We start from the raw sequence: 18215 nt of genomic DNA on the forward strand, positions 1-18215 counted from the left end.
TAATTCAGCATCCACTTGGAAAAAAACAGACATGCTAAGAACCATAAAATGCATGTGTGCATTTTTATGTTAAGAAATGCCAAAAGTTCTTTAATAGGTTCTTAAATGGGTTCTTTAGTTCTCATTTTATCTTATGAAGTCAAGCAAAAAAACAAATGCTTTTAAACATGCTCTGAATCTCCTGGTTACACATATACTGTTTGACATACCATATCATCTTGAAATACAATTTTGCTTACTTAATAACCATGTCAGTTGAGCAAACGAGTATATTAGATTGTAATATTTAGTGAAGTATATGTTTTAGGATAGAAATTGCCGTGTTTCTTAAATTTTCTTTTCATATTTGTCAGTTAAATTTTTCAACGTTAAGTGCGTCTTAGTGCAGTCAGTGCTGGGATTACAGCGTGAGCCACCGTGCCCGGCCAAAATCACTGTTTTAAAAAGTCTTTTACTTCCCTACAAGTGAAATATATGGGTTGTAAAATGTAAAGGATTTCTTGTATATACCTCCCAATGACTACCACAGTCATACAATTGTGGGTATGCATTATTTGCTACTTTTCCGAAGTTAGCTTATTTCGCAGGAAGTACATTGAAGACTGAATTGGCTTTGGTTATCCTTTTATGAAATAGGAATCTTGGTCCTATGATAAATTGCTGGTATGTCATTTGTATTCAACCTGTTAAATCTTGTTTTTATTGCCATTTGGAAGTCTTTACTGAAATTCAGAGTTGATCTGCATCTGAAATGCTGATCGATTTGTTACTTTTGAACATTGCTTTTTCTTCAGTTCACCATAAGCTCATCCAAAAAAGTAAATGGTTTCTTGAGTATTGACTACCTAAAAACTATTAATGAGGTCATGAGTTTTGTAAATGAACAACCTCCTCTGATTCTAGCACAAATTGCTTTTACAATCAGTTATATAAGGGGAAAACAAAATAACAAATTTATAAAATTAGACATTTTTATTAAGGATGTGGTAATATATAATAGCATCTCTGTGCGTAACTAGAAAGGTTCTAGGTAGTTGTGGTAATATCAGTAGTTCATATGCTGAAATCTCCTGATGATGTTGGAGCTTCTAGAACATGAGAACCAGGCACAAATGATAGAACCCCATTCTCAACTGCTGACTATCAGCACTGGATTTTCTTAGGGAACTTTTCTACATTGCACTTTTTTTCTGTATTTATTGCTTTGGAATGAAAGGTGGTACACCAGTGAGCTCAGTGGATATAGGTTCAAATTTTCTTTTTTGCCTCCTTCAACTTGCAACGGTCAGAACTGAATATCCTGTCTTTACTACTGGTTAATTTTTTAAAGAATAGCTAAGTCCTTAAGCACCTTGACATTGAAGCCTCTGCCTCCCAGGTTGAAGCAATTCTCCCACCTCAGCTTCCCAAGTAGCTGGGACTACAGGCGTGCGCCACCATGCCTGGCTAATTTTTGAATTTTTAGTAGAGACGGGGTTTCACCGTGTTGGCCAGACTGCTCTCGAACTCCTGACCTCAAGTGGTCCGCCCGTCTCAGCCTCCCAAAGTGCTGGAATTACAGGCATGAGCCACCACGCCCGGCCTAGTTTCTTTTTTGAGTGTTCATTTAGAAGCAGCTCTTAGTTTCTCACTATTATTTTTTTCTGGAATCTCAGCAGGGATGCTAAAGACATCTCCAGGTAATATTTAGAGAATAAAAACTGTGGTGTTGGCCAGCCATGGTGGCTCATGCCTGTAGTCTCAGCACTTTGGAAGGCCAAGGTGGAAGGACCCCTTCAGCTCAGGAGTTTGAGACCAACATGTACAATGTAGGGAGACTCTGTCTAAAAAAAATTGTGTGGTCTGATTAATTTTTAAAATATAAATTTATTTTTAATAACTTATGTTCAGCATATTATAGAACATTGCACAAATCATGAGTGTACAGCTTGATAAATGTTCACAGTGAATACACCCATGTAACCAGCATCCAGACCAATAAAAAAAAAAACACTGCTAATACTCATGTCCTTTCCTGTCATTATCCCTAACCCCCTTCTCTCCAGGGATAACCACTACCCTGTCCTTTAACACTAGAATAATTTTGCCTGTTTTTGAACTTTATTTAAATGCAATTATATATACTCTTGTATTTGACCCCTTTTCCTTAATAGTATATGGATAAGCTATATCTGTGTTGTTGAACAATGCAGTTTTTCTTTTCATTGATAGAGTACAGCTGTAGACATTCTTGTATGTGCCATTGGCACATATGACGCATTACCTAGGTATGGGATTGCTAGGTTGTAGTGTATGTGTTCATTGCCAAATAATTTTTCCGGTGTGGTGCCAGTATACACTTCCACCAGCAGTTACAGTTTCTTCACATCCCTGCCAGTCTTGTTATATAGTCTTTTTAATTTTAGACATTCTGGGTGGAGGGTTTATCTAATTTTTGAAAATTCAGTGAAATATTCCCTGCTCCCCTCTCTTCTGAACTTTAAAAATGTCTGATAGGTAATTCAAACATAGAATTTATACCATTATATTTCTGTTAATAGCTTTCTAACTGACTTAGTCTTTTTACACAGTTTCATGTTTTCAGGCTTAAAATGGTCATTTGAATATAGGTATTCTTTTCAAACATTGTTATGTTCTTTGTTATAAATACTTATTTGAGAGGTATTTCTGAGGCAAATGCTCTTGGTTGGATTTCATTGACTTTACTAATTTTTAAGTTATACTTTATTTAAACTAGCCATTAAAGGTGGAAATTTTTATTTTGGCCAAGCTATATATATATAATAAATGAGAAATGTTTACCGTATACATACATACATACGTACATGTATGTCCTTTAAAAATTGGAATACTGTTATCTGTTAGGTAGGAATATTATGACTATCAAGGCTGCTAATTTGTTTAAATAATTTCTAATAAAACACCACATACATCTAATTTCTGTCTCAGCTATGTCCCTAGTGCCTAATTTTTACCTCCTTTCAAGTAGAATAATAATTCTAGATTTTGAAATTTCTTTCAACTGTCAAATATCAAGCTAAGGGATTTATTTTGGGAGAGGATGTTTAAAAAAATATGTGTGTATGTGTATATGTTTATATATGTAATTTTGCCTGGTCTTGGGATATTTAAGCATTTATTTATTAAGCACTTCTGTTTAGTTTGACATAAGATTCTGTATTGTCAAGGAATTACCCTTCAAAATTGATTCATTTAACATTTATGGGTAGTCTTCTAGTATCCTACATTTATTATGACTTTTTATATTTGCTTTTGCAGTAGACCTTTTTTCTTGAAAAAAAGAAAGAAAATAGGGTAGGTTTGTGTTAGTTGGCTTTAAAAGTTGTATTTGTTGATCTGATAGTTTTGCCCTACTTCAGGGGCTTCATAACACCTCCCTGAAATGACTGTTTCTGTGAGGATAGTGAAGATTGATTGATTTCTAATAATTATTATATGATAAATAATTGTTCATATCTTATCCGCTCTACCAAACGTTGGGTTGGACGTAATCCCTTTCTTACTACAAAATATACATTGTGTTATCCAGATGCCAGTATTCATGGATGAGGCTTGCTAATATTGTATATACAAAAGCATAATTAAATTATAATAAATAATTAAATTAGAATAATTAATAGTTTTAAAATAAAGGAAACTTTTATGTGAAGCCAAATATGCTAGTCATGTCACTTAGACAAAAGATGATCATAGACTAGTAATTTTAAGGGATATATGTTTTTACCTTTCATTCTTCTCACCAACTTATTTTTAACTTAATATAAATAAAAGTTTATATTTTGCTTTACTGTTTTGAAGAAGGAACATTATCCCAAAATCAGATGAAAAATGAAGTGTGTGATGCTTGACAGTCACCACCAGCCAGTCATGAGGGTCCATAAAATAGAGATCTCAGGGAACATCTGTGTTCCAAAAGCCACCTCTGGTGGCTCTGAGGGTTAGATTAGTGGAGGTCGTGATCGCTGTTAGAGAATCGTAGACACATTACTATAAATCATGTAATTTAAATTTTGTTACTTAAGTATCTTGTTATCAACAGAGCTCAACTTCGTAGTAAGCAAAATAGCTTCTTTGGTTTTTGTTGTTGTTGTTGTTTTCCAGAGAGGGGGTCTTAATATATTGCTCAGGCTGGAGTGCAATGGCTATTCACAGGCACAACCGTAGCCTACAGCCTTGACCTCCTGGGCTCAAGCAATCCTCCCACCTCAGCCTCCCAAGTAACTGGGATTACAGACATGTGCCGCCATGCTTGGCTCACAAGTAGCTCATAAAAATTATAAATTAGGTCTGTATCAAATGGGACATATACTGTATTGTGACAAATACTACAGTCTTTTAGAATACTTCCGTAGCCTTTTTTGTTTAAATTAGGCTATTGAGAAAAAATACTTTTTAGTAGGTGTCTTTCTTTGCCAGTGTTTTTAAAGAATCTGCAATGAATAAATAAATAATAGGATACCATATATTGCTTATATTTTGTTCTAATAATTTTTTGTATTAAAAAACCCTCAATTTAACTACAGTTAACAGTTGTTGAATCTTAAGCAGAAGACATACTGGATGATTGTGCTATTTGATCTTTTCTGTATATTTGAAATTTTTGTTAATAAAAAGTTATATTTTAATTAAAGATGATAATAAAAAGCTTTAATTGCTTATCTTTATTTACTATCAGTAAGCAATAGACATCTGAGTATCTTCTAGGCATAACTGCTGAGTTCTGTGGTAGTTACAGAGGCACATAAGACATTGTTTCTTCAAGAAGATTGTAATATATATAAGGTGACTGGACTTTTGCATAAGTGATATGTGTTAGCAGAGTGGGTAGTATAGAAAAGTAGTAAAAGAAAAATTAAATCAGATTATGATGTATTCTGATGAAAGGCTTTGTATGGTGTAATAGTTTTATTTTAGGAAGTCAGTATGAGGCCTGAGGATTAACAACACAACCTTCTTAACATTGGTTAATTTTAATCACCTGATTGAAACAAAGAGAAAATATTTTTAAGATAGTTGATAACCTCTTCTAACTTATTTAGGACTTATCTTTCACGTAAAACAATGGACTATCTGAGAGAATTTTGTGAGTTTTTTTTTCTTTTCTTTTTTTCTTTTAAGAAATGGGGCCTTACTGTGTTGCCCAGGTTGGTCTCGAGCCCCTGGCGTCAAACCATCCTCCTGCCTCATTTTCACAAAGCGTTGGAATTGAAAGCATGAGCCACCATGTCCAGCCAGTGTTTTCTTTTTCTTCGTGAACTATAGTGTTCCTCTTTACTGCAAGAGCTATTTCATGTAGTCCTTTTTATATATATACTTAGAACACCTTGAGCTGAGCACGGTGGCTCACACCTGTAATCTAAACACTATGGGAGGCTGAGGTGGGAGGATTGCTTGAGTCCAAGAGTTTGAGACCGGCCTGGACAACATAGTGAGACCTCGTCTCTACAAAAAAATTAAAAAATTTGCTGGGCATGGTGGTGCGTGGCTGTGGTCCCAGCTACTCGGGAGACTGAGGTGAGAGGATCACTTGAGACCAGGAGGTGGAGGCTGCAGTGAGCCATGATTGTGCCACTGCACTCCAGCCTGGGTAATAGAGTGAGACCCTGTCTCAAAAAAAGAAAAAAAAAAAAGACTTGAAAAATAAAACATTTATTTATTTTAAATTTTTTTTTTGAGATGGAATCTCAGTGTGCTGCCCAGGCTCCAAAGTGCTGGACACTTTGGAGTACCCAGGCCTCCCAAAGTGCAAAGATTACAGGCGTGAGCTACCGTGCCGGCCATAACACATTTAAATTGGATACATTTATAAAATGTGTTATAGCAGAAGACTTACTAAAATAAGATTGTGCACATGAATGGCAAGATGGGAACTTGAAGTTTTAGGTCATTTGTTTTTAGTTCAAATTAGTATTATGTAAAACTCTTACCTCCTGGCTGTCCTGTGCCTCGTAATGATCAGGAGTTAAGATTAGGTGTTTATATGAGTGCTATTTAAAGCTGTTACTCAGCCTAAATGACTGATTTCTTTCTTGAAGACATGCATCGTGTTTTGCTTTGGTGTTCCGTATTTTCCCTGTGTTATTTCTGGGGCGACAGAATGATGTCTTGGCTAAAAATATAGTCCTGTGGACTGTGTTTGAAACTTGACTTTTTTTATCTTAGAAAACATTTATCTTCTCCACAACATCCTCATTTGTAAAGTTAATATAATATTTGTCTCATAGGGTTTCTGTGAGGAATAGAGTAATTCCTGAAAAGTACTTAGCACAATGCTTGGCACATATAAATACGCAAATGCTATCTTGTTATTTCTATTATATAAATAGTTGACTTGGGAACCTCTTTATTTGTAAGATTTTCTGGTAGACTAATGCCTGAAACTTTAGCTGTAGAGTGTATTATATTTTCATTTTTTATCTCATTCCTTTTATGACTGTGGTCTGAAAATAACAATGACCAAGGTTTGAGTTCAGGGTCAACATAATAAATGGCAGGAGTGAAATTTCATTTTAGGTTTGTGTGACTCTGGAAACTGGGCTCTTGATCACTGTTATATTTTTATGCTGCATGTTTTTTTCTGTGTGACATGGGAATGGTATTGGGTTTATATCACATCATTTTGTTTAGCTTAGTATATTAATGTTCCTTATCAAGTTGACAGGTTGTTGAATCTCTGTCTTTCAAAGTTGATTCTTGACCATGGGTCTTGAATGTGTGTCATTGATCGTATGTATGTGTCATTGATCAGATGTGTGTCAGCAGAAAACTCATCAGTAATAGAAAAATAACAAAATACAAGTCTTGATGTTAGTGGTGTAACGACGTTAGCTAACGTTAATTGAATATGTCAGGTATTACAATAAGTTCTTTTTATATTACTGTGTCACTTATTCTTCAGTGGTCCTTTGAGTTATTCATACTATTACTTATTCTTTTTTTTTTCTGTTGAGAAAACTTGCCCAAAGGCAGCTGGTCAGTTGAAGGGAAATTGACTCAAAGTCTCCTCTGATCTAATGCCAGTGTCTTGAGTGCTGTATAGATACATCCTCTGTTGTTTTATTGTAGTAAATGCTGCCTTATTCACAAATGCTTGGGGGGACGTTGTGTTTTAATTGAGTTACAGTGCTAAATAATTCCTTTTTGTTGCCACTTTTCAGAGACTTACTCCTCTAATATCCTTAACTCATTTATATACATAAGGATCCCTCATTTTACAAGTTATGTTTGAGAAATTTATTGGATTGGACTTTTTGCGGTGAATCTCTATGAGATGGTTGAGTTGCCAGGCTAACTTATGAAAATAATAATGCTAATGTAGCAAAAATGCAGAACAGAAGAAAATAATTAGAAGAGAAAAAATGAGAATAAAATAGAAAACTAATGTCTTGGATATTGATAGTTGAGTAGCAGTAGGTTTAATTTGAGGCTTTCAAAGACATAGAAATTCTGAAAGAGTTTCTAAATCTTTCAAGGAATTTTGGAAGGCTAGCATTCTTTGCTAATTTCGCTTCCAGTTTATTTTGCGTTATTACCAAGAACACACATCAGTAATTTAACACATCACCTATCAGTAGAGCTGTTTTTTTATTGATTTGTTAAGAGTGGGTAACTAGATGAGAACTGTTTTTCCTTGGGTATCTGAGGAATAATGAAAGGAAGAAGATGGTAAGGAGGATGTGTGCTTTTAGTAGTATAAAATAAGCTGTGAATGATTTCAAAGAGAGGTGGTGGGAGAGCAAGTCCCTGTACTAGTAACCATTTACATTTACTGCCCCTAACAAGATGGGGGATAGGAAGGTATGAGATAGAATATAGATTATTCATATGTAAAAGATACTACAAATTCATTTTTCTTACAAACAAGTACTCCCTGACTTACAACCTTTCTTTCAAAAAGCATTTCAAGATTTTGTAGTATACTTCACGATTATCATTGTAAGTTACATTTTAAATTTTTAAACATTTTCTTTGAATTCTGTGTCCATAAGAGATTACTACACAGGAAACAACATATTGTACACAATTAATATGTACCTGTGATAGCAGAATTCAAAGGTAAGGTTTTTCCTGTGTTCTTTAGATGAGGACTCTAGGTTTTACACCTTTTAAAATGTTTAGATTTACTATCATAAGGAAACCAACTCTTTGATATCAGAAAAGTATTACAATGGTGCTAAAATTTTTATGGCATAGTTATTTGTAGATTGTGACATTCATATAATTTTATTACTTTTCTATATTTCTTGACTAAAATTACACAATTCTTTTATTTAGGAAGTGGCAGTTTTTGTCTTTGATAAAAAACTGATTGACAAGTATCAAAAATTTGAAAAGGATCAAATCATTGATTCTCTAAAACGAGGAGTCCAACAGTTAACTCGGCTTCGACACCCTCGACTTCTTACCGTCCAGCATCCTTTAGAAGAATCCAGGTAAATTTTTACAAAAACTTACATAGTAGACTTCCTGAACAAATAGTTAAAAATAATTTTATATTTGAAATCTGTCTGTTTCAAGTATTGTCAGTGAAAATTTCTTATACTCTAAGTGTTGAGTTCTTATGCATTAGTTTTCTCCCTGAAATTTATTTGCGTTGTCTATGTATATGTCTCTCTTTGAAATATTAATACTTTCTTTACTTTTGCCATGATTCTGTACTTCAGTGGCTACCCTGTGCTCATGACTACAATAGTCAAAATAGAAGATACAAGGGTATAGAATACAGTTCTTGCCTGAAAGTAGCTGTCCTTGCTAATTTGCTAGAATTTCTTGTCTCCTTTTCGTTGATACAGTATTTGGAGGCCAATTTTGTGTGTGTGCCAACTGCTGTTTCAGACACTTAACCTTCTACTATGCCTAGCATGCCAGTCCATAGCTCTCAGTTACTTTACCACCTATTTTTCTCAAGGGTGAGCTTGAGAAGTGTTAGTGAGAGTGACAAGAAAATGAAATGTATGTAATCTTAACTAGACTCTCAAGCTTGTGGCACTTTTAATACTCCTTTAGATACCCTAGCTTTATAAACCTTTTCGACATTACTTATAACCCAAATTTATGCCTTTCTTCCTTCTTTCTCAGCAGACTGTATTCCCCTCTCTTAATTCAGAAAATCTTAATCAGATCATTTGGTATTTGTGTCCTGTGGCCCTGTTGGCCCTTAGGATTTTTAAGGATAGGGGAAGAATGGGAAGGTGGAGGACAGAACTGGCAGGGTTCCAGGCTGTGTGGGATGAAGGTCCCATCTCCCTTCAATTGTACAGTTTTGCTTTTATCTTTTATTATATATTGAGTTTCTGCAGTTCTTACTTTGGAATCCTCAATAACCACTTTCTACCATCTCACCCTTCAAAGGCACAAGATCTTTTTTTTAAACATAAAAGGAAAAATACAAACATTTACTATGTGAAAAACTATGCTAAATGTTTTACATTGTTTGATTCATCTAATTCTCACAATTACACAGAACAGAGGATCAAAGAAACTGTATGATTTTAAGTGCTGGAGCTAGGATTCATTTTGTCATTCTGATTCCTGAGTCCCTGTTTTTATTTTTTACTGCACCATGCTGCATCTACCCAAAAATATGCTCATGTGTCAGTTGATTGATCGAGACAGAGTCTCACTCTGTTGCCCAAGCTGGATTACAGTAGTGCCATCATAGCTCACTGCAGCCTCGAACTCCTGGACTCAAGTGATCCTCCTGCCTCAGCCTCTCAAGTAGACTACTACAAGTGTGTGCTACCATGCCCAGCTAATTTTTTGATTTTTAATTTAAAAATTTTTTGTTTTGTAGAAGTGGGGTCTTGCTGTATTACTCAGGCTGATCTTGAACTCTTGGCCTCAAGTGATCCTCCCTGAGATTACAGGTGTGAGTGACTGTGCCTGGCCTCTTCTTTTTCTTTTTTAATTTTTGGGGTGGGGTTTTGCTGTTGTTGCCCAGGCTTGCCTTGGACTCCCGAGCTTGTGTGATCCTCCTGCCTCAGCCTATCAAGTAGCTGGGACCACAGGTGCATGCTGCTGCACCTGGCTTGCTCATATGTCTCTTGTCATAAAAATATTTTTTATTGCCTTTCTTTTCATGGATAAACCCAGAACACTATAGTTTCTGTCTGTTATGTAATACTATTGTGAATCCTGTATCCCAAAGTAGACTGGTTTTCCCACACTTATCCTACACTTTCCTGACTCTGTATTTGTTGGTGCTATTTCCTCTGGAGTGTTTTCTATCAGTGTCTCTAGTGTCACCTATTAGAATCCTACCTATCCTTGTTATTTTATGTTGTATTTACATGTCTTATATCTCATAATTACATTTCAAGTCTCTTGAGGGGAGAAGGACTATGAGTTATACTTTTCTGTGTCCCTGCAGCTTTTTGTATGGTGATTTAAATATTATAGAATTAGGAATTTATTGGCAATCATGAAGAGAGACAATTCAAAGATTACTTTAAGATGTCCTAATTGTTAGGTTGTAAAAATTGTAGTAGCATTGATAGAAATAGGGACACTTTAGGGAAGAAAAAGAGAACTTCCAGTTTTTAATGAATTAATAATACTGACATGACACTGGAATTACCCAAAGGAAATGCACTTCAGAAAGAGTAATTCAGTTGACAGTCCAGAGTTGGTGATGTATATGGGGGTGAGTCACTTACAGGCAGTAATTAAAACCTAAAAAAAAGTGAGTTTTTCAAGAGTAGGAGTAAAAGGAGCAGAGTACTGAGGAAAGAACCTTGAAATGTAGGGAAAACAAGAGCCAAAGAAAAAGGAGGAATATTGTCGTATGGCAGGAGAATTGGCAGCATGTCATGGAAGCAAAAGGAGGGAAAAAGAACCTGCTAACACTGGGGAATACAGAATAAAAAAGAAAACAAGGACAGAGAAGAATCCCTTACATTTGACCAGTTAGAAGTTGTTAGTAACATTCAGTAATTTTAGTAGGATGACAGTTTGGAAGCTAAAAAAAATAGATTCAAAGGGACCTAGCAGAGAAGACACTATGTAAGTCTATAAGACAGTTTTTTTTTTTTTTTTTAACAGTACAGTTCAACAAAAGCATGCCTTATGGTCCAATGTGTTAATGAGCTAAGTGTTGGGAGTACAGAACAAGGCAGCTTCCTTGATGATGGCTGAGCAGGCAGCAGGACAATGTGACCATTTCTCACCTTCAACCTAAGCTCTGTTTTTATTTCTTATATATTAAGCTTCTGCATATGCTCTCATTTGAAAAACAGATTTAAGGCAGAAGAAAAGTTATTCAGGTATTGGAACAGATGAGACATCAATTAAAGGACATAACTGCCATTTAACAGTTACTATGCAGGCCCAGAAGCTTGTTATGTAGCCACATTACTGTACTACTTTGTAGTTCTTCATTGCCAGAGCCTAAAGCCCAAGGCCTAAAGTGTTAGGGCTTGGGTGGCAAATGCTTGGTAATTATAATAGCAATGGTAAGCTTATTGAGCTTACATGCTTTATGTATTTTACATGATTTTCTCATTAGATCTTTATACTAACCCTTCAAGGTGGGTCTATTATCACCATTTTACAAATGGGTGAAGTGAGGTTCAGAACAGTAGTGTCCATTTTTACCAAGACAGCACATAGGGATGCTGGGACTTAAAGTCAGGTATCTGTCCTCAAAGCCTGAGCTCTTGATCATTACCCTGTAAGGCCATTGAATGTTAATATCTAACATTTTCTGAGTTTATAAATCTTCTTGTACATGAAAGACTAGTAATTTAAAAAATTTAATAACTGTGACACCTTTCAAAATGACATATAAAATAGATCAAAGCTGTTTTGTGAAGTGGGAACTGGGCTACTGGAGCTAGCTGTGCCTTGTCTCTCTTCCTGACTACTCCTATTCCAGGGTCATCTGTGGGAAATCCAGAAGTTCCTTTGAGCGTATTGTGAAAATTAACAGCCTTAATAAATAAGGATAATACCATAAGTGTAATGTAACAGTATTTTGAATTAGTTTATTGGTTTTCCATAAAGAATATCAATCATTTGAACAAGGTGGTTGAACAAGGTGGTGTTTTATTTTTTCACTTTTTAAGTTTTAAAAAAGATCGCAGTTATCACAACACTTAGTTTAAAAGACCGAGTGATTTATCTGGTATAATTTGTATGCAGAGGCTCCTAACTTTGTTGGTTTAAGTGGATTATGTCTATGCTGAAATTAACAAATGTAAAATAGTTACCTTCTTATTGATAGTTTAATAGGAGCACTAATATTTTATGTATATTTGATTTTGATAATGTGTAATAATATGAGAGTAAATAACTTTTTCTTTTTTAAAACAGGGATTGCTTGGCATTTTGTACAGAACCAGTTTTTGCCAGTTTAGCCAATGTTCTTGGTAACTGGGAAAATCTACCTTCCCCTATATCTCCAGACATTAAGGATTATAAACTTTATGATGTAGAAACCAAATATGGTTTGCTTCAGGTATGTATTTTTATTCATCATGTAAAAAAGAGTTGTTTCCTTTAAAATTGGTTTTGGCATTTCAAACTTATTAACCATGTAAAACTACTTTAGGTAAACTTTTGGTTCTTGTTAGTAATTTAGTCATTATTCCTATGTTCTGGAAATTTTTTCTGCAGTTTGTTGTCAGGCTTAAATAATATTTTAAATATATCAAACTGATAACATTGGTAACCTTTGGGGGGTCACTTATTGGCTAGTGGATGGAGTGGGTTCCTTTTGATTCTTAAACTGAATACATTTTATAAAACATTCAATTGAAATAAAGTATTTGATAAAAATAAAAATTTTATCTTTAAGGAATTTAGTTAGTGATATCAAGAGGTATTGTTAGCCTTTTCTTTTCTTTTTCGAGATGGAGTTTCACTCTTGTTGCCCAGGCTGGAGTGCAATGGCACGATCTCAGCTCACTGCAACCTCCACCTCCCTGCAACCTTCACCTCCCTGCAACCTCCACCTCCCAGGTTCAAGCGATTCTCCTGCCTCAGCCTCCCCAGTAGCTGGGATTACAGGCGTGCACCAACACGCCTAGCTAATTTTTGTATTATTAATAGAGATGGGGTTTCATCATGTTGGCCAGGCTGGTCTCGAACTCCTGACCTCGTGATCCACCCACCTCGGCCTCCCAAAGTGCTGGGATTACAGGAGTGAGCCACCACGCCTGGCTAGCCTTTTCATATATGCGCATTTTTTCAGATTTTCCTTTCCCTGCTTACCAAAATAATATCCTGACAGCTGACTTTGGTGGCTTATGCCTGTAATCCCAGCACTTTGGGAAGCTGAGGAGGGAGGATCACTGGAGCTCAGGAGTTTGAGACAACCCTGAGCTCAAACATAGCAAGACCTTGTTTCTACAAAAAAAATTTAAAAATTAGCTGGGCATGGTGGCATGCACCTGTGGTCCCAGCTACTCAGGAGGCTGAGGCAGGAGGATTGCTTGAGCTTGGGAGGTTGAGGATGCAGTGAGCTATGATAGTGCTACTGCACTCCAGCCTGGGTGACAGAGTGAGAGCCTGTCTTAAAAAAACAACAACAACAACAAAAATAATATCTTCAGTGCCATAGAATAAATTTATATAGTAGATTCTAAGTTCCTTTTGGGCAGACATTATTTTTATTACGTTTTAACAGCTTTATTAAGATATAATTGGCATACAGTAAACTACACATATTCAAAGTGTGTGGTTTTATAAGTTCGACATACACTTACTTACCTGTGAAACCATCACCACGACCAAGATACTGCATCTATTTGTAACCCCCAAGAGCTTCCTCATACTCCTTGTAATCCCTCTCTTCTTTTCCTTGCAGTTTGTCTGTCCCTTGTCTCAGAAAATCACTGACCTGCTTTCTATCACTATGGGTAGATTTGCATTTTCTAGAATTTTATAAGTGGAATCATATGGTACCTATTCTTTTTCGGTCTGGCTTCTTTTAACCAACATAATTATTTGAGATTCACATGTTGTGTGTATCAATAGTTGATTCTTTTTTTTTTTTAAATTGCTGAGTTGTTTTATGAATATACCACAGCTAGTCCATTTGCCTGTTCATAATATTTGGGTTGTTTCTAGTTTTTGGCTACTGTGGTTAAAGCTGCTATGAACATTCATGTACAAGTTTTTGTATGAACATACACATTCGTTTCTCCTGATCAAGTACTTGGGAGAGGAATGGCTAGATCAAATAGTATGTGTATGATTCACTTTTTAAGAAAATGATACTGTTTTCCATAGTGGTTGTGCCATTTTACATTTCTATCAGCAGCGTATAAAAATTTCATTTTTTTCACATCTTTGCCAAAATCTGCTATCTTTGGTCTCTTTGGTATCAGTCATTCTAACAGGTGTGCGGTAGTATCTCATAGTGCTTTTAATTTGTATTTCTCTGATCAATAATGATAGCGAGCATCTTTTCATATGCTTCTTTGTCATCTGAATATCTTTTTAGGTGAAATATCTCTTCAGATACTCTGCCCATTTTTTTGAGGGGTTGTTTTCTTATTGACTTACGTGTGGACACAGTACATAATTTACATAATTTACAAAGATTTTCTCCCAATCTGGCTTATCTTGTCATTCTCTTAGCTGTATTTTTTAAAGAATTGTGGCAAAATACCATCTTAACCATTTTTAAAAATTATTTTTAATTTTTGTGGGTACATAGTAGGTATATATACTTATACATGAGATACTTTGATACAGGCATGCAATGCATAATAATTGCATCATGGAAAATGGGGCATCCATCTCCTCAAGCATTTATCCTCTGTATTACAATCCATTATACTCCTTTAGCTATTTTTAAATGTACAATTAAATTATTATTGACTTTAGTCACCCTGTTGTGCTAGCAAGTTCTAGGTCTTATTCATTTTTTTCTAACTATTGTTTTTGTACCCATTAACCATCCCTACTTTCCCCCACCTCCTGCAACTGCCCTTCCCAGCCTCTGGTAACCATCCTTCTACTCTCCATCTCCATGAGTTCAATTGTTTTGATTTTTAGCTCCTACAAATAAGGGAGAATATTCAAAGTTTGTCTTTTTGTCCCTGAGTTATTTTGCTTAACATAACGACACCCAGTTCCATCTATGTTGTTGCAAATGACAAGATCTCCTCCTTTTTTATGACTGAATAGTACTCCATTGTGTATATGTACCATATTTTCTGTATCTGTTCATCTGTTGATGGACACTTAGTTTGCCTCTAAATCTTGGTTATTGTGAATAGTGCTGCAGCAAACATGGGAGTGCAGATATCCCTTTGCTCTACAGATTTCCTTTTTATTTTTGAGTATATACCTAGGAGTGGGATTGCTGGATTGTATGGTAGCTCAAATTTTAGTTTTTTGAAGAACCTCCAAATTGTTCTGTATAGTTCTTGTACTAATTTACATCCCCACCAACAGTGTACGAGGGTTCTATATTCTCCACATCTTCTCCAGCATTTGTTATTGCCTGTCTTTTGTATGAAGGCATTTTAATTTGGGTGAGATGATATCTCATTGTAGTTTTCATTCGTGTTTCTCTGATGATCATTGATGTTGGGCACCTTTTCTTATGCCTGTTTGCCATTTGTATGTCTTCTTTTGAGAAATGTCTGTTCAAATCTTTTGCCCATTTTTGATCAGATTATTAGTTTTTTTTTCGATGGAGTTGTTTGAACTACTTATATATTCTGGTTATTAATCCCTTGTCAGATGGGTCGTTTGCAAACATTTTCTCCCACTCTGTGGGTTGTCTTTTCACTTTGTTGTTTATTTCATTTGATGTGCGCAAGCCTTTTAACTTGATGTGATCCCATTTGTCCGTTTTTGCTTTGGTTACCTGTACTTGTAGGGCATTACTCAAGAATTCTTTGAGGACAATGTGTATTCTGTAGCCATTGGTTGAAATGTTCTGTAAATATCTATTAGATCCATTTAATCTATGGTGCAGATTAAGTCTGATGTTTCTTTGTTGATTTTCTGTCTGGAAGATTGGTCCAGAATTGCCTTCAAGAGCCTAGGCTTGGACTTGGGCACCTCAAGAACCCACTTGGTGCTCTTCCCTGCTATGGCCAAGCTGGTACCTAAGGTGCAAGACAAAGTTCCCTTTGCTTTTCCTCTGCTTTCTCAAATAAAGGGAGTCTTTCACCATAGCCACCACAGCTGGGAATGTGCTGGGTCACCGCCCTGAAGCCAGCACAGCCCAAGACCCATGGTGTACTATGTGGGTATCACTATTGGTTATTCAGGGCCCGATGGCTCTTTAATCAGCAGATGATGAATCCCACCAGGACTGGGTCCTTCCCTTCAAGGCAGCGGGTCCCCTTTGGCCTAGGTGTGTCTAGAAATGTCATCCATGAGCTAGGGTCTAGATTGGGGCCCTTAAGACTGCCTGGTGCTGTATTCTACTGTGGCTGAGCTGTTACCTAAATGCAAGACAAAGTCCTTTTTACACTTCACTCTCTTCTCTTCAGACAGAAGGAAGGAGACCCTTTTGTTGCTGCCAGCTACATTGCCTGGGGTTGGGTGGGGGAGGTGGTGCAAGCACTCCCTTATCTGTCCCAGTTGTTGTCTCCCTAGATCTCCCTAGGACACTTGCCATCCTAGTCAATTGACTCTAAGCCCAGCCCAGGACTAAGAGTTGCATAGAAATTGCAGTGCTTTACAATTTGGTATGTTTTTGCAGTGGCTGGTACCGGTTTTTCCTTTCCATATTTAGTGCTTTCTTCAGGAGCTCTTGTAAGGCAGGCCTGGTGGTGACAAAATCTCACAACTTTTGCTTGTCTGTGTAGGATTTTATTTCTCCTTCACTTACGAAGGTTAGTTTGGCTGGATATGAAATTCTGGGTTGAAAATTCTTTTCTTTAAGAATATTGAATATTAGCCCCCACTGTCTTCTGGCTTGTAGGGTTTCTGCAGAGAGATCTGCTGTTAATCTGATCAGCTTTTCTTTGTGGGTAACCCGACCTTTCTCTCTGGCTTAACATTTTTTCCTTCATTTCAACCTTGGTGAATCTGATAATTATGTGTCTTGAGGTTGCTCTTCTCAAGAAGTATCTTTGTGGTGTTCTCTGTATTTCCTGAATTTGAATGTTGGCCTGTCTTGCTAGGTTGGGGAAGTTCTCCTGGATAATATCCTGAAGAGGATTTTCCAACTTGGTTCCATTCTCCTTGTCACCTTCAGGTACACCAGTCAAACGGAGGTTTGGTCTTTTCACATAGTCCCATATTTCTTGGAGGCTTTGTTCATTCCTTTTCATTCATTTTTCTCTAATCTTCTCTTGATGCTTTATTTCATTAAGTTGATCTTCAGTCTCTGATATCCTTTCTTCCGCTTGATCGATTCAGCTATTAATAATTGTGTATGCTTCACGAAGTTCTCATGCTGTGTTTTTCAGCTCCATCAGGTCATTTATGTTCTTCTCTAAACTGGTTATTCTAGTTAGCAATTCCTCTTTTTCAAGGTTCCTAGCTTCCTTGCATTGGGTTAGAACATGCTCCTTTAGCTCGGAGGAGTTTGTTTTTACTTACCTTCTGAAGCCTACTTCTGTCAATTCATCAAACTTATTCTCTGTCCAGTTTTGTTCCCTCACTGGTGAGGAGTTGTGATCCTTTGGAGGAGAAGAGGCATTCTGGTTTTTGGAATTTTCAGCCTTTTGGCACTGTTTTTTCCTCATCTTCATGGATTTATCTACCTTTGGTCTTTGATGTTGGTGACCTTCAAATGGGGTTTTTGTGTAGACGTCCTTGTTGTTGATGTCGATGCTTTCTGTTGATTCTTTTCTGTTTGTTAATTTTCCTTCTAACAGTCAGGCCCCTCTGCTGCATGTCTGTTGGAGTTTGCTGGAGGTCCACTCCAGACCCTGTTTGCCTGGGTATCACCAGCGGAGGCTGCAGAACAGCAAAGATTGCTGCCTAATCCTTCCTCTGGAAGCTTTGTCCTAGAGAGGCACCTGCCAGATGCCAGCCAGAGCTCTCCTGTATGAGGTGTCTGTCGACCCCTGCTGGGAGGTGTCTCCCAGTCAGGAGGCACTGGGGTCAGGGACACACTTGATGAGGCAGTCTGTCCCTTAGCAGAGCTCGAGTGCTGTGCTGGGAGATCCGCTGCTCTCTTTACAGCCAGTAGGCAGGAATGTTTAAGTCTCCTGAAGCTGTGCCCACAGCTGCCTCTTCCCTCAAATGCTCTGTCTCAGGGAAATGGGAGTTTTATGTAT

The 18215-nt window shown here is 36.7% G+C and overlaps 1 protein-coding gene across 3 annotated transcripts in view; it reads left to right on the forward strand.

Annotated features, from left to right (window-relative positions):
* The window catches only part of SCYL2 (SCY1 like pseudokinase 2), a 70139-nt gene that overhangs the window by 16006 nt on the left and 35918 nt on the right, over positions 1–18215 (forward strand). For all 3 annotated transcript variants that reach the window (XM_019039298.3, XM_004053741.5, XM_055358754.2), the window contains exons 3-4: positions 8296–8453; positions 12331–12475. In XM_019039298.3, the coding sequence (XP_018894843.1) occupies positions 8296–8453; positions 12331–12475 (303 nt within the window). The remainder of the gene's footprint in view (positions 1–8295; positions 8454–12330; positions 12476–18215) is intronic.

Source organism: Gorilla gorilla, chromosome 10, assembly GCF_029281585.2.
Source record: "Gorilla gorilla gorilla isolate KB3781 chromosome 10, NHGRI_mGorGor1-v2.1_pri, whole genome shotgun sequence".
Lineage (NCBI taxonomy): Eukaryota > Metazoa > Chordata > Mammalia > Primates > Hominidae > Gorilla > Gorilla gorilla.